This window comes from Tiliqua scincoides, chromosome 2 (genome assembly GCF_035046505.1).
Source record: "Tiliqua scincoides isolate rTilSci1 chromosome 2, rTilSci1.hap2, whole genome shotgun sequence".
Taxonomy (NCBI): domain Eukaryota; kingdom Metazoa; phylum Chordata; class Lepidosauria; order Squamata; family Scincidae; genus Tiliqua; species Tiliqua scincoides.
The window spans coordinates 126345206-126366413 of NC_089822.1; the positions used below are offsets into that span (position 1 = coordinate 126345206).

Here is a 21208-nt window from a genome sequence, read left to right on the forward strand (position 1 = left end):
CGCTCCAACTCACCAGTCACTAGATAGACATGGGACAGATACCAGAAAATCATATATGTATATATATATATATGTTGGCAACCTTCAGTCTCGAAAGACTATGGTATAACGCTCTGAAAGGTGGTTCTGGCACAGCGTCTAGTGTGGCTGAAAAGGCCGATTCGGGAGTGACAATCCCTTCCACACTGGGAGCAAGTGTAGTGTGTCCCTGGTCTGTCTCCCTGGCTATGGGCCTTCCTTCTTTGCCTCTTAGCCTCAGACTGTTGGCAAAGTGTCTCTTCAAACTGGGAAAGGCCATGCTGCACAGCCTGCCTCCAAGCGGGCTGCTCAGAGGCCAGGGTTTCCCACTTGTTGAGGTCCACTCCTAAAGCCTTCAGATCCCTCTTGCAGATGTCCTTGTATCGCAGCTGTGGTCTACCTGTAGGGCGCTTTCCTTGCACGAGTTCTCCATAGAGGAGATCCTTTGGGATCCGGCCATCATCCATTCTCACGACATGACCGAGCCAACGCAGGCGTCTCTGTTTCAGCAGTGCATACATGCTAGGGATTCCAGCTCATTCCAGGACTGTGTTGCTTGGAACTTTGTCCTGCCAGGTGATGCTGAGAATGCATCAGAAAATCAGTACTGCCCTTATATGAAGAAGGTGATTGCCTTAACTGACCTATGGGGTGTTCTGTGCGCCTTTGTAACAATTATAGGCATTTCCTTTGACCTGGGGCATGGGGTGAAAACTGGTGCACACGCACAGCATACAATTCTGTGTTTCAAGATTGAAACCAAAGGATCGCTCAGAGATGACTTTGAACACGGGGGGGGGGGGGAGAAGCAGGGTTACCCCTTCCTTGAAGGCAACCCGCTGCCACTGTTGCTCCTCCGCAACTAGTATGGCAGCACACTGCCTCTGAACATGGAAGATCCATTAATGGGATCTCTTTGGGATATCCGCTAATGGGGTCTCTTTGAGCGCACAGAATGTTGAGAGCAAAAGCAAGGCATCTTTATGCACAGATAGACACGCTGAGGCTGCATTCCTATGCACGCTTTCCTGGGAGTAAGCTCCGTTGACTAGAATGAGACTTACTTCCGAGTAGACATGCATAGGCTTGGGCTGCGAGGACGCTCAGGTGAACAAAAGGACAGCATGGCGGAGGGCGGCACTGGCTGCTTTCTACCGAGCACAGCGCTTGCCTTCTATTCAGACCCGCTGCTCAGAGCAGCGATGAGCAAAGGCACCAGAGCAAAGACTAGCGGGCTGGGAAAAGCCCTGCACGCCGCCAGAACGAACGCCTCCTGAAGATCCCCTGAACCTGAACGCCGGTGGAAACTGGCAGGTCCCTCCACTCTCTGGCGCCTGCAGGGGTTCTCACTCCTGTGCATACAAGCAAAGAAATCTTTCCGCGCCGGCCAGAGCAGTGGTGTGTGCTACAAGATGGGTGAGTGTGCAGGAAGAGGGAGCCAGGCGGGTGAAAGAGGCCCCAGGATCTAGATCTTGCTTGCCATCCCTGCGAACCCAGTCCTTATGCAGGTCTACTCAGAAGTAAATCCCATTGTAGTCAGTGGGGCTTACTTCCAGGTAAGCGTAGATAGGATTGCAGCCTGAGATATTTTGTGGGGTATCTGGACTCCAGACAGTCACACGATCCGATTGGTCGCTTTAATTCTTTGCAATAAATTGTAATGAAAAGCCTTCAAACAATGCAAAGGAAAAGATAAATCCTGCCGGAAGCTGATATTCAGCTTCAGCTGATGTAAGCTGAAGCTGAAGCCATTTAGTTATTTGATTTTTCTCTGTAAACTGCTTTGTGAACTTTAGTTGAAAAGCGGTATATAAATACTGTTATTAATAATAATAATAATAATAATAATAATAATAATAATAATAATGTGGCAATTTGCCCTTCCTTCCCCACCTGCCATCCCTAGATGTCCCCTCACCAGTGGTGTTTACACATGCTCAGAATCAACCTTCCACTCCTGGGATCTCCATGCTGGGTGTGCAGACAGGTGTTTTCAGAAAAGGTCTGTTTGGGTTTCCTTGCATAGTATGGCTTCTTCACCTGCACAGCATTTTCATCTTGGCCCAGGTGCTTTCCAGTCTGAATCTAGTTTTCTGCCACTCTACAACAGGACCTTATGCTTTTCCATTTTACAGGTGAAAGGGGTGGGGATGTACATTGCCTCAGTGTACATCTAGACTCAACAGGCAGGGATGGGTACTCGACTTGGGTTGACTCGAGTCTCACAAAAGAATATTTTTTGATCACTTGAGTCAATGTCATGGATGCCACTGACCCCAATTCAACTCATGACTCTGGGCCAATGACTTGAAAAAGTCTCTAGACTTGAAATGACCCGTCCCTATTTCAAGTCATGTGTGTGTGTGTGTGTTCTTGCATGTTGCTTACTTTTTTCCACCAGCTCTGTATTGCTCATGGGGGATCTGGAAGCCAGCCTTCAGACTGACAGCAGCAGTAGGTAGTGGGAGATTTGGTTTTTGGTTCAAGGTGATGGGGCTGGGGGGTACTGAGGAGAAGAGGAAGACTTAAGGGTTTGGGGGTTTTTTTGTTTATGTTGTTTGTTTTTTGGCTACGCAAGACTGGAGAAACTGGGGGGGTCGCTGGGTATGGAACCAATCATTTTTCTAAACTGGAATAACAGCACAGCTTTTGTTGACATAAATGGAAGCAAAGAACTTCTATGCATAACTGACTGGAGTGCAGATGGGATGGGAACATCCAGGAAGTGTTAAATGAGAACTCCCACACACAGAGAGATCCCTTTTATCTGTGAAGTCCTGCTCAGGGAAGCCCTTGGCTTGCAACTCATCTCATTTCACAAAATGACTCAACTCGAAAGATGCAAAAATTCTTATGAGTTGCAACGGCTGCATTTTATTACTCATGAGTTGAGTTGCAGAGTCATTGACTTGGGATTCGATTCACAAGTCCGACTCCGTGCCTTGAGCACATCCTTGCAATATGGGGAGTGGGGAATGGGAAGAAGTTAGCCTTCAGTGCCATTAGGGGCAAAATGCAATTTGGGAAGTTTTTTGAAATCAAGATTGATATTCAAGCATGTTTTGTTTTGTGTTGTGCAGCCTACTCTTAATACTTTGCCAGATGTCAAACTGTCAGCTAGAGGTGAATCTGGTAAAGTTGTCAGTCTGCCCAGTTCCTGCCCTGACCCATTAGGAGGCAACATGCATATACAGTAAATGGGGGTTGGGTGAGCATAAACCCCCGCCTGAAAAACCTAATCAAGGAGGCAGGATTATGTTTGAAAGACAGGAGAGGCTGAGTTGGTGGGCTTGGTTCAATTCTCCTTAAGAATAGGTGATCAGCACTATAGAGGGCAATTCATCCCAAGGACATGCAAGTTTAGCACCCATTTACAGGCAAGAGTGCTCCTGTGGATCCTGGTACCCAACTTGAGCACCCATTGAAGTGGGGGGTTTCTGGTGGTAAGCCATGTGCCAGTTTAGTCTTCTCTGCACCCCCTGTGCCTGGGGAAGAGCTGCCCACCCCTAGTTATACAACTGCTGCTATCACTTGTATCACTGTTCACTTCACTATTGTTAGGGCTGCTTTTAAAAATTGATTGATTGATTAATGCCCACTTAGGAAGCTTTGACTGAAAGGCAGCCTAGAAATCTTTTCAATCAAAAATACTCATTCGGGGAGGGGGAGGATTTTGTATTTTTTAGGGTCATGTGAAGATTATAACTAAATAGAAAAACAAGTAGAATCCCATATTTAGAATGTTATCCAAGGCTGCGATCCTAAACTATGTCTGGGAATATTTATTTTAAAATGTGTATCCTTCCTTTATCTACTAGAATATTCAGTGCAATCTTAAGTATGTTTGTTCAGAAATAAGTTCCATGGTGCTCAGAGGAACATACTCCTTGATAAGCAGAAATATAGTCTCAAGATGTTTTTACATGATATAAAAGTAATTCACTCAGAGTCCACCTTGCTACTATTTTTCCTCCCCTCCTCCTTTCTTTTCTGGTTCCACCATTGTTGATACTTAAATTTTATTCCAGGAGACGGCGGAATAGAGAGCAGAATGGAGGACCAGCCTGCCCAGACTGACCCCATAGAAACAAGGCCTCAGGGGCCAGAGAAAAATTATCAGGATGGCATTTTCCACAGCGTTGTTCAGGAAAGAGCCTGTGAGAGTCAGAGTAGGCCAGAGAGAAAACAAAGAAAGAACCCAGCAGTGAGGAAGTGGCTTGGTATACCCACTCAATGCAATAAAGGCATTTGGAAACTGGAGGACATCCTGGTGCTGCAGAGGTCCTACTCACACACCCGGCCCACCATCTGCAGTGAGTGTGGCAAAGGCTTCAGCCACAGTTCGGACCTCACCCGGCACCAGATCACCTACACTGGGGAGAAGCCACACACATGTGCTGATTGTGGCAAGGATTTCAGCCAGCACTCCAACCTAGTGACCCACCAGAGGATCCATACAGGAGAGAAGCCCTATCAATGGACTGACTGCAACAAGCGTTTCAGCGAGAGTTCAGCTCTAATCCAGCATCAGAGGACCCACACCGGAGAGAAACCCTACAAGTGCACAGAATGCGGGAAGCACTTCAGCATCAGCTCTAATCTCATCCGTCACCGGCGCACCCACAAGGATGAGAAGCCCCACACCTGCGTGGAATGTGGGGAGGGTTTCCCACACAAATCACAGCTCAGAAGACACCAGAAGCTGCATGTAATATAGGGGGGAGTGTAGACTCAAACTGAATAGCATAAAGAAAAGATAATAGGTACTATACAGAAATGAAACATGTTCTTGGGGTGAAAGTGTCAGTCATGTTATCAAACTCAGATTTCCTTGCAAAAATGTAAGGTGGTTTCTTTTAAATTTAACATTTTTTTCAGTATTCTCCTTCATAGATGCTACTGGATTTAGGGGGAGGTTAGAAAAAAATATATTTCTTCAGACATTTGGGTCTTCGGTGTATCAGATTTTACACTGAAAATATAGAGTATTTTTGTTTTAAAGTATCTCTTAAAAATTTGGTCTAGAAACTGAACTTTGAAAATTTATTTTATTTATACCCTGCTTTATCTTCCTCACAGGCATTCGAATTCACTCACATTTTAAATGACAGCTGGAGTCTAGTTACAGTACATATGGAATCAAAAGTATGAGCGACTTCTATGTTTGGAACACACTTTATACAAAAACATGGTTTAACACTGCATATCATGCTTCCATTCTGCAACCTGAGAGAGATGCTGCACCACACAGCAGAGCAATGACAAATGTGTAACACCAATCAGTCCAAGAAAACAATTCAAAACTGATTTTAACGTTTCCTGGAATTTCCAGTATGTTTCAAACATCTGTGTTCTTCCTCAGGAGAAGTTAGCCTTCCGGAGTTGCAAAGAGGGCTGGGATCCAAACAAACTTGCATCTCATCTTTCCCATACCATAGCTTTTTAGCACTGCTCCACTGTATCCTGAATTTCATGTTGGGCCGGAAGGCCTGACATGGAATCTCTCAAGTCTGTGCCAGCAAAACAGCCTGCACAGACTTGTGAAGCCCCATTGCAGAGCTGGGGCTTTCCCTGGGGAAAGGGAACAAAAGTCCCCTTCCTCCAAGGATTCTTCTGGCTGCTTCCCAGTGCCCTCTTGATACAGCAATGGCTGCTTTGGTGCTGTTAATTCAGTGTGCTCAAGCTTGCGTTGTAAAGCCTCATTCGTTCTGCTTCTTTCGTTACTGATGTTCTTGAAATCAGCCCTTTAATTGCTTGTTTCTGACTCTTTTCCTTGTGGTAGCCATACATAACTCATCACCAATCAATGAGAAGTCAATCTCATTATTTGCATGATTGTTGTTTTATTCTTAGGGCACTTGAGCTTTACTGCCAAAATAACATCCCAAATAGGGGCAGCTCTTCCGTAAAAATATTCTGAACTGAACGTTTGTTATTAAAGGAACTTGGCTTCAGTTTAGGACAGGTGATGTTGTCACATATCCAAGATAATAAGGACTGGTATTAAAACAAAAAACAAAACCAGGTGCTGCTATTTTAGTAACACTTGGATCAAACTTTCCTTTCATAATGTGGTAAAACTATCACACTTATAATGGTGCCTTTAATAGCCACGAGATATGCAGACATGAGCGGTAGGGAATAATTTTCTTGTCATGGTTAGTGTTACCCACTAATTTTTGTAGCTTAACCAGAAAGTCACAACAGCAGGGCAAATTTCTTTCTGGTCAGTTAGCAGTCTTCCTCACCCAGGGCCTGATTTTCTCTTTGGCACTGAGGTACAGGAACCACCTGATTTACACCATCAAAAGGAGAGAGTGCGCCTTTCTATCAAAAATGTGAGCGTCAGAAGAAGACAGCATCCCACCATATTAATACAGGCTCTAGCTGGTAAGCCAAACATGTGGCAGCCAAAACTATTCCTGGCATGGAAATGAAAATTAGCCTGCTAAATTTCTGCTTATCAGAAAGCTGCTGAAAGTAGGAGAGCTCTGCTAGAAAAAAAGTTGACAATCTAGACCAGTGATTTTCAACCTTTTTCAGCTCATGGCACACTGACAAGTCTTGAAAATGCTCGAGGCACACCATCAGTTTTTTAACAATTGACACACTGGCACACTGTGCTACCAGTGGGGGGAGGCGCTCACAACTTCCAATGGTCCTACAGATAAATGGTCCTTTCCCAATTTCCCACAGCACACCTGTGGACCGTTCATGGCACACCAATGTGCCGCAGCACAGTGGTTGAAAATGGCTGATCTGTACACAAGAGAGAAGGCCTCAGCACAAAATCATTTGTTCTCTCTGTTTGGCTGACTACAGAATTTGCAGTGATGCGCCTTTTACTTCATGCAGTGCACACGTAAGCCCATAGTGCACACGTAAGGCCAGTGGGGGGGGGGTTGGGAAGGGTGGCGGGAGGGCAGAACGGAGGTGTTTCAGGGCAGGAAGAGGGCAGAATGGTGGGAGGACTGGCCTCCGTCACTTAGTCCAGATCTTAACCCCCCTCCCAAGCAGCCCAGCCTAATTCCAGACTGTTTGGATCTGCACCAGCGATTTAACTGGTGCAGATCCAAGTAGCCTCATTGTGGTGGGCATTACTCAGGGTAAGGGGATAAATATCCCCTTACTCCAAGTTACACTCCAGGTATCTCCAACCTTGTGCTGGATATGGTGCAGGTCAGTTGGCCTGCCTATTCCAGTGCAGGATAGGATTGGGCAACCCATGTAAGGATGTGTAACTGCAACAATCGCATACGCTCCAGTTTACTGCTGCCCCATCTTCCCTGCTCTTGAGTCAATGCCTAGTTTGTAAGTCCCTTCTTTTCATGCTGTCTAAAGAACCATGTGATGGTGATATATAAATAAATTACATAGCAAATGTCAATTGCTGGCACTGTCTCAGACAAGGAATTCCCTTTTCTGCCTCATGCAGAAGGAAATGCCTCTTTCAAATTGGTGTCTGTCTGCAATGACGTGCATTCATCATCTAAACACCAAGCACAATTCCCCCAAATGTCTTCCTCATAATCAGCCCTCTCAGATTAGAGGAGACCAAAAGTCAACCTAGACCAGCATCCTCTTCCTTCTGCAGCCATAGGGATGCTTTCAGGACAACCACAAGCAGGGCATAAAGGTAATATCTTCCCCCAGGGTATCTGAGAGGGAAAAGTTTCTTTTGGGCCCCCTCCAAGGGGGAGAGTGGAGGGGTAAAACAGAGTGGGGGAGGCTGGTGATGGGGATTGACAGAACGGGTCAGGAGGGGGCACAACAGGGCAGAGGGAGAGTGGCAACAACCAGAAAAGTCTTTGGAGTCCAAGTCTACAGGACTTCACAATGCACAGTCCAGATCTACCTGTCCATGCAGCCTCATCGGCTAGATATATTTTTATATATGGAAAACTAAATACATGCTTCAGTCTCTTTAAAATGTTTCAAGTATAGAAAATCATTGTGGAAAATTAGCATCATCATATTTAGGCTCACACTAGAATAGAAAATGTCCTATGTGCACCAAAACATGGTTCTGCAGCAGCTGTAGCCCTGTGGCTGTATCTCTGAGCTCCTATACACTCCTTCATGGTAAGCAGATTCACAAGCCAAAGAGCTATTGCAGCAGGCCAGTTTCTTCCCAGATTTGACACTGTGTTAAGCAGTGTTATGTATGCATTCCTTGGCCCGGTGCTTATGGTTGTGGCAGCCTCCAGCATCCCATGTGGGAAGCGAGTCTAGGTGAGATTGGAAAATATTAAGATCCTAGGAAATTTCTAGGCCCCCCCCTTTGGCTCCTGGGTTCCCTTTTTGACACTGGGCTCGGATACAAATTACCCCTTTCAACTCACTCTCATGGGCCCTGTCTTCCTTGCTAGTTTCATGATCATTGCCATGCCAATTTATGCAAAGATTGATGTGCATATTTCATACACTTATTAACAGATTGATTTATCATATGCTGTCAGCCTACAAGCAAAAGAGGTGCAAATGGCAGTATGGTAATATAATATCCTATTTGAGCCTTAAGGGCTTGGTGCTGAGATGTAAAGGATAGTGTTCCAACAGGCTTCAAACTGACCCTTTAAGAAAACTAGTTAGGGACCAGAGATGTAGAGGATGGATACCTCAAAGTTTCTGCCCAACTGCTGCAGATATTCTGACACACCATTAAAATTATTGTTTGTCCAGCTATTTGATTTTATAATCTCTGGTGAAAGAGAGTTCCACAGGTCAACACTTCTGTGTGAAGAAAATTTCTGTGCGCTTTAATCCCACAGCTTGGTACATTAATTCAGTACTCCTAGATTCTACCCTTGCTTTTAGCTAATAAGTTCAATTAAGGCTACAATCTTGTCCACACTTACCTGGCAGAAAGCTCCATTGACTATAATAGGACTTACTTCCAAGTAGACATGCATATGATTGGGCTCTAAATCAAGTAAAACAAGTATTTTAAAAAATCAAAAGATGTGCACTATTTTGAAGATACTGAATGAAGAACCCAGTGACTCCCCTGACAGCACGTATAAAAAAAACAGCAGCCAGAGAAGCAAAAAGAAAAAGTTCACTCTTTCTCTTTATGCCAGGTAAAGCTTGGAGGGGGGGTTGGGGTTGATTTTTTTATATGACAGGCACAGGAGCAGTGCCTGTAAAAAAAGTTAGCACCCTTACATAAAAAAGGCTTCATGATCTCAGTGAAATGTACGTATTCAGAAATAGATAAAATGGCTTTATGAAATACATAAAAATATATAGAAATACATAAAAATGGCCGTATGGTCTCAGTGAAATGCAAGTGTTCAGAAACAATCAGCCCAAACTGAGTTCAGTGGAGCTTGTTGCTTCCAAGAGTGATAGACTTCAGGTGAGACCATCTCCTCATTTTTTATTTGTGCATTGTACTCATAAAACACTACCCCAAGCATGAACAAAATAACTCCACCAAAATTATTGGGGGGTCATCCTGAAGGCATCAATGTAGCATTAGTAACGTGGAATTTATTGATCATTTCTCATCATCAGTATATTCCACAGAGGCAAGGTGACCAGACACCCTCTTTTTCCAGGACATGTCCTCTTTTTTTAGCCTAGTAGTGTTTGGAAAAGAACTTAAATGTTCTTTTCCCTGTGAGCGGTGGCCTACAGGCACAGAGTGCCTCTACCTTTAACCATTATATAGTGGAGGGAATTTGGGCAGGTGCACCTCAACATGGAAGGGTTTAAAAAGCAGCACCTGCCCAAATTCCCTCTTCTATACAATGGTTAAAGGTAGAGGCACTCTGTCCAACATTGTATCTGGTCACCTTGTGCAGGCAGTGCATAACCTTCTTGTAACTAATAAACTATATGCAATAGTTTTAAATTTAATAATAAGTAACAGTGTTTAAATGAAGTAACATAGTGTTTAAATTAACTGCATGAAATCCATATATAGGTGTTTTTAGCTTTTCTTTGGTCATGCCCTACGCTTTTCTTGGATGTCGTAGATTTGGGGGTGCCTTGTCCTCTTTTGTGGTTATGACATCTGGTCCCCCTGCAAGGAGGGACTTGCATATCTCAGTAGAGATGGTGACCATCCCAGAGCCTGTGAGCCATCCCAGAGCCATCATCTCCTATGGCTATGTGGGGGGTGAGGAATATTCTTTGCGCATGGTTACAAGAGAGAGCTGTTTTGTTAACTTGCAGCAGATCATGCACCCACACGAACAGGGGCTGTGTTTAGGGGATGCTTACTAGCAGCCCTAACCATAGAGCTACCAGCTCCTCCCCGCTCCTAGTGATCACCAGGAAACATAGCAGAAGAGGAGGTGGAGGAGGAGGAGGAATCGGGGATTAAATTAAACTGGGACCTTCCTGTTCCCAGCAGCCCCCTGAGCTGTGAGTAGAGCTGGAGTGCAGTGGCTGCTGCGGGGCTACTCAGCCTTCCTTCCTTCTCTCCGCTTGCAGAGAATCCAAGCGGTGAGCTGCGGGCTTTCTGCCTGCAACGCAGAGCAAGTGAGTTTTTAATCGAGGCGCCTGCGGGGGTGGGTAAGGGCAGGAAAGCGTTGCCTGTAGGAAGCAATCTGGTGCATCACAAGCCGGATTGCAGCGGGGAGAGGAACATACGGAGACAATCCGGAATAATCTCCTCCTCCTCTTCCTCCCCCTCACCCTTTGCAAGGGGGCAAGGCTGCTTTGCCCCATCGCTTGGCTTTGCAACAAGCTTCTGAGGCTGCGATCCTGTCCATAGTTTCTTGGGAGTAAGCCCCATGGACTGTAATGGGACTTACTACTGAGTAGACATGCATAGGTTTGGGCTCTCAGGCTGCTATCCTAACCACACTTACCAGGGAATAAGCCCCGTGAACTATAATGGGACTTACTTCTGAGTAGACATGCATAGGCTTGTGCTCTGAGGCTGCAGTCCTATCCACTTTCCTGGGAGTAAGCCCCATGAACTATAATGGGACTTACTTCTGAGTAGGCATGCATAGGCTTGTGCTCTGAGGCTGCAGTCCTAGCCACACTTTCTTGGGAGTAAGCACCATTGAACACAATCAGACTTACTTCTGAGCAGACCTGCATAGGCTTGGGCTCTTATTAATTAGATTTTTCTACTGCTCTCACCTTTGTCCAAAAATATACTGGCTTGCAATTGTTTCCTCTTCTGGGAAGTAGAATGGTTAAGAATTGTGATGGACACACACCTGCTTGCTGCTGTTGCTGCCCCAAATGACATTGCTTGATCCCAAGATGGCCACCTCAAGCTGTAGGGAAAACTGTCATTTAAAAGTTGCTGCTCCAGGGTGCAGCCAGCCAGTCAGCGTGCTGGGCATCTAGTTCTAGCCTGAGCACAATGATGAGGGTTATTCCTTTTGCTTTGGCTATGGGCTGCACAGACTCAAGGAAGGAGCAGCTACAGTTTCTTTTTGGCAACTTTAAAAATGCTATTTATAGCATAAGTGGAAAGGAGTCTTGTGGCACCAATTTGTTGTGCCATAAGCATAGCAATAGAAATCTGTTTGTCTTTAAGGTGGTTTGCACAAGACTCGTTTTTTGCATTTGCTGCAACAGATTTACACAGTCGCCCCCTAGCATGTGTTATGTATAGCTGGCTACATTTTTCAGGCAAGTGTGCCAGTTTCTATTCCAGGTCGTGGAAGTGGGTGCATTGCCACTCATTTGGAAATGCAGAAGCAGAAAAGGGCTTTGGGAACTTTGGGCCAAATCCTATCCAACATTCCAGCGCCAGCGCGCCCATGCCAATGGTGCATGCACTGCATCCTGTGGTAGGGGTCCAGCCATGGAGGTCTCCTCCAGGTAAGGGAATGTTGATTCCCTTTCCTCCGGCCTGCATAGCAGCTGCACCTGCACTGGAAAGTTGGAGAGGATTGGGCATTTGCCAGCAATATACAGAGAGCTTCTTGTGAAAAGAAGTTGCCCCTTGTGTTTAGGGTGCCAGATACAGTGCCTGAATAAGTTTTGCTGATGCTCCCAAATGATGTGTCTGATGGAAGAAAGATTTTGACAGGCAGAAAAGACCAGCATTGCAAGTATACTTAAAAAGTATTTAATATTTCTATTTTTGAAGAAATAGAATGCATGATACTTTTTGCTATCCTGGCTCTGAGAACTGGAATTGCTGTGTCAAAGAAGAGGCGGGAATGATAATTAGGCATGGTGACCTGTTTTCAGTCATTACTAAATTCCCATTTTTATACTTGGTTGCAACAAGCCTCTAGATCAGGGGTGCTCAATAGGTGGATCGCGATCTGGTAGATCGTGAGGCAAAATGAGTAGATCGCGGAGTGCCAACCCCCCCCCCTTCAGATGCCTCTGGGAGGAAACACTGCCCCCATTGTACTCAATGGGGCTTACTCCCAGGTAAGTGTGGCTAGGATTGCAGCCTCACAGCCTAATCCTAGGCATGTCTACTCAGGAGTAAGTCCTGTTATACTCAGTGGGGCTCAAGGTACACCAACATACATTGTACACATAAATATTATATGTTAGGATGGCGCGAACATTGAAAAAAAACTCTGGTAGAACTCCAGGCCTTGCTGGGTTTCAAAGTAGCTCTCGAGCCAAAAAAGTGTGAGCACCCCTGCTCTAGATGTTGTACCCGTTTTTCTCTGCCATCACTGGGTGGGACTGAGTTTGTGTCAGTTTGACCGTTGAAGAGGTGACCACCTTACAGTGAAAGGATGTGTGTGCCAATGCAGGTGTGCGCTGGTTAACACATTTATAATGTGTTATATTATACATTTATAATTTTTAACCGCATTTATAATGGACCACATTTATAATGGTAGTCAAGGCACAGTAAAGATGCTCTTAATGAGGCAATTGTGTTTCCCATAGCCTGCAGCAGAGTGTCTGCTTACACAAGGCTCTTAATGCAAAGAAGGCTCTTAATGCAAAGAAGAGGCAATCTGTCTCCAATAGCCTGTGTAGCCAACTAGTGTCTGTTGAGAGTGTCTGTTTACACAACAAAGGCAATAGAGTGGACTGAATGTTCACTTAATAATCTAATCACATAACAACAGGGATAGGTGAACTTATGTCTGTTGTTAAGTGGCGCACACCTGTAGTTTGATTAGGTGGCTGTGACATCATAGAATTTCCTGGCAGGAGACACTGTCAAAACACAACAGCTCTTGCTCACATGGTGTGATTTAAAGACATCTTAGGCCTCAATCCTAACCAACTTTCCAGCACTGACATAAGGGCAATGCAACTCCAAGGTAAGGGAATAAACATTGCCTTACCTTGAGGTGGCCTTTGTGACTGCCCCCTAAAGGCAGGATGCAGCACTTGCCCCACTGGCACAGCTATGCCAGTGCTGGAAAGTTGGTTCGGATTGCGTCCTTAGTTGACTATATGCACCTTGTTATACTTGGCATGTGAATAAAATAATTGTTTTGGAGAAAAAACACCCCAGTTTGTCGAGAGATTATTCATGTATGTGTCCCAGCAAGTGCTGGTTTGGCAGCGGCATCCAATTTTTTGCACGTCGGAGGCAATGCCCCTTCTAAGATGCATGCCATCTGCAGTTTTTATTTTTAAAATGATGATCTTAAGCCATTTTTGCCCAATGTTGCATGTACACAATAGGGGCCAAATGTGTACACCTGTGCGCTGGACAGAAATGGGTTTAAACACATGTTCAGTTAATCAGAGACACCTCTTTAGATGGTCAAAATATTTGTAATTAACTAATTGAATTAAATCAACTATGGGCCCACTCCTATCCAACTCTCCAGGGCTAATGCAGCTGTGCCACAGGGGCATAAGCTGCATTCTGCAGTGGAGGGGCAGTCATGGGGGCCTCCAAGGGGCGGCACCGTGGCTACATTCATGCTGGAAGGTCGGATAGGATTTGGCCCTATGGCTAGACACATTTGTCTGAGAGTACATTCCGGTGAACAAAAGGAGACTTGTCTTCGAGTAAACATGTATAGGATTGAGTTGTAAACATTGCAGCTCCACTTGTGAATAAGTGTGCATTGGATCAAGATGTAAGCACTGCTGGTTTGTTTGTTTTTCCTGCCATTCTCCTGCTTTTTTGTGTGCCTTTTTACTGTTGCATGACAAAAATAAACTCAGCAAGCATGTAAACTTTTTTTCATAGCATATAGGAAGACAGTGGTGGGAACAGATTACCTTTCTGGATTTCTTCTCATCCTGCCGTTGTTAGGCGTAAAGACCCTGCCCTCAGTCTTGTTTTGTTGTGTAAGCTGTGGCCTATAGCTAGGGGTGTTTTGAAAATGGTTTTATTTTCTCACAGATTTCATGATTTGAAAAGGCAGAAAGCCTTGTTATGTGTTTTTCTTCCAAGTTTTCATTTTCATTAATTTTAAACACTTTAAAAGTGTATTAGGTAGGTGATATAGTACCAGCAGAGGCAACCACAGTATTATTTCTAAGTGGAAAACTAATCTATTTTAACTTCTGGAAAATACCTCAAACACCAAAATGCAGTGTTTTGTGTTTTTTGTTTGGATGTTTTAAACACGAAATGGCAGTGTTTTGTGTTTTTATGTGCTTTAAAAAAAAAAAAAAACCTCTACCCGTAGCACAGTGATACACATATTTAGATAAAGACACCAAGGCATCAGTGCTTACTTTGATCAGGGCTCAGCCCTGTAGCCAGTTCATAGTCCCAAGGCTCATGTCTTGGAACACTTAAAATAGTGAGTGCCTCTGAGCATATGCAAAGTACCTTCATTTCTATCTTGAATAGCCCTCATGTATCTGAAATTTGGTAGAAAATTCTAGGGTGAAACATATGATTTCTAGGCAGGCTTGAGCCCCTACAAACTTCTCACTTGAGAACAAATAATTTCACAAAAGTCCACAAATGTCCATGGCCTACATGGATTTATATTAGTCATTCTGTATGTTGATAGCTGCTGGTTTGGGGGGAAGGAGGAGAATGGAGAAGGATCAGCTTGAATCTATTTTAATGAAGTTTCCCTGCCTAGCTACCTGGAGGCAATTCTTTGCTCTTCCTCAGGTATCTAGACAAGACAGTATTCTATGCAGTGCTTAAAAGTGAAGTGATTGCTTTATTAAAATGTGTGGCAAGTGCCTGAGATGCTCTTTAATGAAGTCTGGACTTGGGTATTATCAGGCAGCTCTGCAGAGACTCAGAGCATTAAAATGAATGATTATGGGTTTATAGCCAGACAATATTAATTATCAACAGGGATGCTGACTGAGTCTATTTTTTTTCTTTACATTTGGGTCAAATAATACATTTATTCCCCAGAAGAGCACATTGCACATAGTTGCAATAGTTGCACATTGAGGAACAAAAGTTACAGGGAAAAAGTAACTTTTACCTAGTTACTTGCCTAGTTGTAAGGGCAAATTAGTTAGTTTGAAACAATATTCTGCCTTAAGAGACACATACCATTTCAGAGGTATGATTACATGGGAGACAGGACCTCAGAGATGTTGCAGATTGATGCTCTTTCACCAGGAGCTGCTGGTAATTTGCAGTGTAAAATGCATTTTGTTTTCTTTTTAACAGAGGAAATGTTCAAAAAGGTACAGCCCACAGGCACCTGTTGCAAAGGCTGTCTTTGGGGGACGGAGGTTGCCTATTGTCTCCACCTTTGCCATCACCCTCTCAGGCCCTGCATGTGAGCTCTGTGGTTTTGGTGAGCTTGTCTCTGAAAGGTCTCTGTTGACAAAATAAAAACTTTTTTTCCCCCTAGGCAATCAATCAGCATAAATATGTAGTAGAATTCCCTGAGGTCTAGATTCTGCCATTGCACATGCTTTGTGTATGTGTTTTAACTTATTTCCCGTGTTCCTTCCATCATGGAGCTCAAGGTGACATGCATGGAGTCTCCAGGTGGTCACCTATCTACGAGCTGGCTAGACCTATTATTATTATTATTATTATTATTATTATTAATAATAATATTTATATATGGCTTTTCAACTAAAAGTTCACAAAGCGGTTTACAGAGAACAATCAAATGACTAATGGCTCCTTGTCCCAAAAGGGCTCACAATTTAAAAAGATGCAAAAAGAACACCAGCAGACAGCCACTAGAAGAGACACTGCTGGGATGAGGTGGGCAGTTACTCTCCCCCTACTGAAAAGAGGAGCATCCACTTGAAAAAGTGCCTCTTACCCAATTAGCAGGGGTAATTGAACCTAAGAGGTAAACCTAAGAGAGCTTAGCTTTGGCATCATGTGCCCGTTAAACCAGCAGTTCCCAGACTGTGGACCATGACCCACTGGTGGGTTGGGACAGATTTTTGGTGGCTAAGCAGAGCCTCTAATGAAAACGGGTGATGGAACAGATAACTAATTGCCTCAAGCTCTGAGTCTACTAAAAAATCAGATAGCTGCTAATTGCTCTGCAAAGAAAGAGTTCCTGCAGTTTGCAAGCATGTGTAAATTAAATGTATCTTAGTTGATTCCCCCAATAATTTAAAAGAAAAACCAGAAGACAATTTTTTGTCTTTTTTTCTAGGGAGAAATGGGAAAGGAAGGAGAGGCATCATTAAAGTACATTAGGGGTCCCTTATTATGAGAAATTGATAAAGTTCTTTGTAAAGAAAGAAAATATTATTTATGAATAATTTCTTTCTAGATCTCCTTTTAAAAAAAAAAGCCTCGTAAAGCTAGGTGGGTCCTGATAGAATGTCCCTTTAAAAAGTAAGTCCCCATGCAAAAATGTTTGCAAACCATTGACTAACACCATGCCCAGGGCTGCCTACAAGAAGCATTTGGTTGAATTAGTTCATTGGGTGCTTGAGCAGAGAGCCATTTAAAATTCCATTTATGGATGGAGAGGGGGCCAGATGTTTTCTTTGTTTATCCAAAACACTTCTGTCCTGCCCTGTCCAGGGTGGTTAACAACATAAGACCTGATTTGATGCAAATATGATGTAAAGATTCACTCCCAGATTAGATAACTAACTATTAAAAAGTGTTGCTAAATGTATGCAGAGTGCATTATGGTCACCACCAAAAAGACTCCATGCATCTGAGGTTACAGGGTACTCCTTTTAGATCCTTTTGTGTTATCCAAACCAATCAGTCCTGGCTCTTTTCTGTGTAGAACCATGACAATGGGAGATCTTGGAATAACAAGGCAAGGTAGTCTTCTCTTTGCCCAGGTGAATCCCAACAGGAGAAAAGCTGTGCAACCACAGGATGTCACTGTGTCATGTCCTGCCCAGCCCATCCTTTCCTGTGACAATCAAGAAGACCGTCGCTTATGGGCCGTGTAATCTGTTTATTGCCCTTAGGGTAATCAAAAGGCCATAAACCCATATAACCACCTGACACCCCTCAGGTCTTTCCAATTCCAGTTACCAATTGCTCTTTAACCGTAGAGCTTCCAGTCCTGGTAACCAGGCCAAATTTGGGGAACCCTCCCCTGAACCATGCTCCAGCCTGAGCCCCCTTGGACTCGGCTTAAACCTTGAAACAGGCTCCTAGTACTGGGTCTCCAGGTTCCACCCAGTCACACCGGATTAACTCCCACAACCAGTCCCCTTTGCTTCACCAGTTCCAATAATCTGGTCAGTTGTAACAGGTTTAAAGAATAGTTATACAGACAGCACTGCATCAGTCAAGGGTTTTAGAATTTAGGATAGAGCATACCAATACAATACAACACTCAGCACTAATAAATCAATAAAGAGATAACTCCTAATTCTATCACTCACCAAAGTCTTAGATTTCCAAAGTCCAGTCTAACCCATCTTGCTGCAGTCAAGTTGGGTCCCTCTTGCCAGAATGGTCAAAACTCAGGTCCCCTTAGCCAGAGGCAAAGCTAGAACAAAGAAAAGCTCTTTTCCTTCACCTTTATAGGTCTCCTGACCCATCCACCAATCAGAACTTGGTTCCAGCCGAACATACTAGGGGTGGACATGCCACAAGCCTTCTTACTCATGGTGGAATCCCCGCTCCCAACCTGAGAAGTTCACAGCTGTACCCTGTTGTCAATCAAGTTGGCCTTGGAGCCCACTTGGTAGTTTGGTATGGTATCTGAGGGCCCTGTGAAGTGGCCTCCTCCACAGGTCTCTCAGGCCTGGTATGCACTAATTAGAAGTTGGTTACAGCTGGGGCCTTGTACGTGGGCCTAACAACATGGCTACAAGCAGAAACTTTCCTTGTTCAGGTGTTACCTGGTCATCGATATTCACTTTTCTGTCACACGTGTGTCCCCCCTTTCTCATATCCAGCTTTGCTTAGTTGCACACCTTGTGCCCAATTCAGAAATACTTTACAACTTCCCTAACTTTAGCTCTCTCCTCCACCCAGCAGCAAGATTCTGGCTTGTAAAATCTCCGTTGGAGATGGAGTGTGAAGACCTGGGTATCATGGAGATCCAGGACTCGGATGATGGTGGGATCGTCAGGAGAGTCTACGTGGGTGAGAGGCTTGACACTGGTTGCACAGCTTTGTTTGCAGTCCTCTTGTTGCTTAGCAGATTACATGACCCTGCACTTAGAAGTGAATACTCTACATGGAATAGCACATCTAGAAAGCCACCTTACCCACTATCCTGTCATTCAGTGGAATCCTACACACATGCCACCTTCATCCTCATTTACAGAATAACCTATATAAGAGAGGTTACCATTTGATGAGTTGCTATTGCAGGTGGGTGGGAGTTTATTTCTAGAAAGGTGAGAAATGTTCATCTCACTTGAAACTGCAGCTGAAAATGTAGATATGAAGCTGAGCACATGTGCTTCCCGTGTTCTTTGTTCCATACTTATTAGCAAGGCTGTGTGTATATTGCTGGAGCTTCGAAAAAGCATTGTACGTGGTGTTGCATGAAGGTCTTAGCTTGAGAATCTTACCTTTCAGTTTGGAGGTTTATTGATGGGGACAAAGTCTCTAATCCTTACAACTGCGAAGATGAGCTTGAAAGTCTATGGGCTATGCCTGTTGAAATCTCAGCAGTTAAAGAAGTTCCTTGATTTTTAGTGGCTGTGCCCCCCATACAAGAATTCAAATAAACTAGTAGAGTACAGTGTTTGAAGAGGCCTTACTTAAGATACTGCATTACAATCTATTTTGCATCCACTTGGAAACACGTAGAGGGACTGAGTAGCTGTTCAGACTTTAAAAGGAGAATGTTGTAAGTGCATACATACTCATGGGTCTTCATGGGTGTGTGCATGTGTCCTTTCTCTGAAAATGGGTATGGAGATCAAGCTGATAACGGAACTTGAAATGCAGAGTAGTGTCCTGAACAGGCACACCAGCTTCCATTTTGATTTCATTCAGTTTCTGCATTACCAACAAACCAAATGCCAGCCAAACAGGCTAGTTTAAACCCAACTTGTTTTGCTTGGCTAAGCTATAGGGGGGAAAAGTAAACATTGTGGAATATGTGCAAATCAGCATAACATGTAGGTTGCACAATTAGTTCTCAGCATAAAACCTGGATTAGGTACAGCATTATTAATTTTTTTAAATAAAAGACAAAACACTTGTGTGCATGCAGCCCTGTTCATAAAAGGTTGGTGGGTTCCTTTTATGGAAGCTTTACAGGGATATTCTTCTGGCCTCTGGAGGTCAGTCTATAGGTTTTAGTGCATTGCTTATGTACCTAAACCATGTGGCTCTTTTCCTCCCAAAGCTGACCAAGGTGCAGTGAGTGAGGGTGAAGAAGATCTGGAGCCTGAGACTATCCAGCCTGCCACACAGCACGGACAGCCCAACTGGAAGGCAGGCTCACAGCAGATGGACTTGGCCACAGAACAGCAGGGGAGCCCGCTTCCCCCAGGTAGTTATGGCGAGACCGAAGTGGGAGTAGCAACAACAGTAGTCTCGCGCTCTGGCAAGCAGCGCCCCTTCATCTGCAATGAGTGCGGCAAAAGCTTCAGCCACTGGTCCAAGCTTCTGCGGCATCAGCGTACACACACGGGCGAGCGCCCCAGCACTTGCACTGACTGTGGAAAGAGCTTCTCGCAGAACTCACACCTGGTGCAGCACCGGCGCACACACACTGGCGAGAAACCCTATGTCTGCCGCGACTGTGGCAAGAGCTTCAGCTGGAGCTCCAACTTGATCCAACACCAGCGCATCCATACAGGTGAACGCCCTTACACATGTGGGGACTGTGGCCGCAGCTTCACCCAGAGCAAGAACCTGGCTAAGCATCGGCGAACACACACAGGGGCCCGGCCCTTCCGATGCCCCGAGTGTGGGCGGGGCTTTGCACACACTGCTGGCCTGGTCAAACACCAGCGCCTGCGTCATGACACAGACTCTCCCATTGGCCACCCTTGCCCAGAATGTGGGCAGCGTTTCCGGGCACCTTCTGAGGTGGAACGTCACCGTGTTGCTCACCACGGGGTGACCCCATCTGAGCCCTTCATCTGCGTGGAATGTGGAGAGTGTTTCACTAAGAGCACCACACTTATCCGTCACAAGCGAGTCCACAAGCCAATATTTGTGCGCTGAACTTTGCCACTGTGGGGATGTTAGTGCTAACCATAGGCCCAGGTGTGCAACCTGGAGCCCAATAGCAGGTTGAGCTGGGGTGAATGAAACACTGACTGTAACCTAGGTTTTGTTCACCCACATCAAAGCCCCTGAAAGGACCTACAAGCAAAACCACTAAACAATGATGGAGAGATAAGGGCTCAGAGCATGGACTTCAAGCACTTGATGGGAGAGAGCCTCTGTGGAGCTCAGATAGCAGTTTGCCTGTGGGGCAGGATCAAACCACAGCACAATGCGCACCTCCCTCTTCTGAGAACCCACAGGCCCTGGGTGCTGCTACTGTACATAATATGGGGTTATTCTTTAGATAGAAGCCATAATAGAAATCTACAAGGGGAGGGGGAAAAGATCTTCAGTTAAAATAAGGCTTGGAGACTTAGGTGGACAAAACAATTTTGAATGGGAAGTTACAGGGAGGAGCCATAGCTCAGTCGTAGAGCTCAGCATGCAGAGGGGCCCAGGTTCAATTCTTGGCCTCTCTAGGCAGGACTGGGAAAAACCCCTGCCTAAAATTCTGGATGGCCACTGCCAGTTAGCCTGAATGAGCAAGCATCTGATTCAGCAGAAGGCAGCTGCATACATTTGTACCTCTAAGCAGAAAGGTTCCCTCAGTTAAGAGAAGGAACTTGGACAAATTTGGTGCTGTCAGTTGTTGGGGGGGGGGGGTCAAACCAGTCCTGTGAATTAAAGTCTTCTGTATCTCCTTATCTCTAATTCCTAGTA

At 44.8% G+C, this 21208-nt stretch overlaps 1 protein-coding gene across 1 annotated transcript; it reads left to right on the top strand.

Annotated features, from left to right (window-relative positions):
* Positions 1-1391: 1391 nt before the first annotated feature.
* On the top strand, positions 1392-21123 carry LOC136638775 (zinc finger protein 436-like). The gene is made up of 5 exons (XM_066612803.1): positions 1392-1434; positions 4047-4729; positions 10398-10506; positions 18287-18397; positions 19617-21123. The coding sequence occupies exons 1-5, from the start codon at positions 1431-1433 to the stop codon at positions 20441-20443; spliced, it is 1734 nt and encodes a 577-aa protein (XP_066468900.1). The 5' UTR covers positions 1392-1430; the 3' UTR covers positions 20444-21123.
* Positions 21124-21208: the final 85 nt, after the last annotated feature.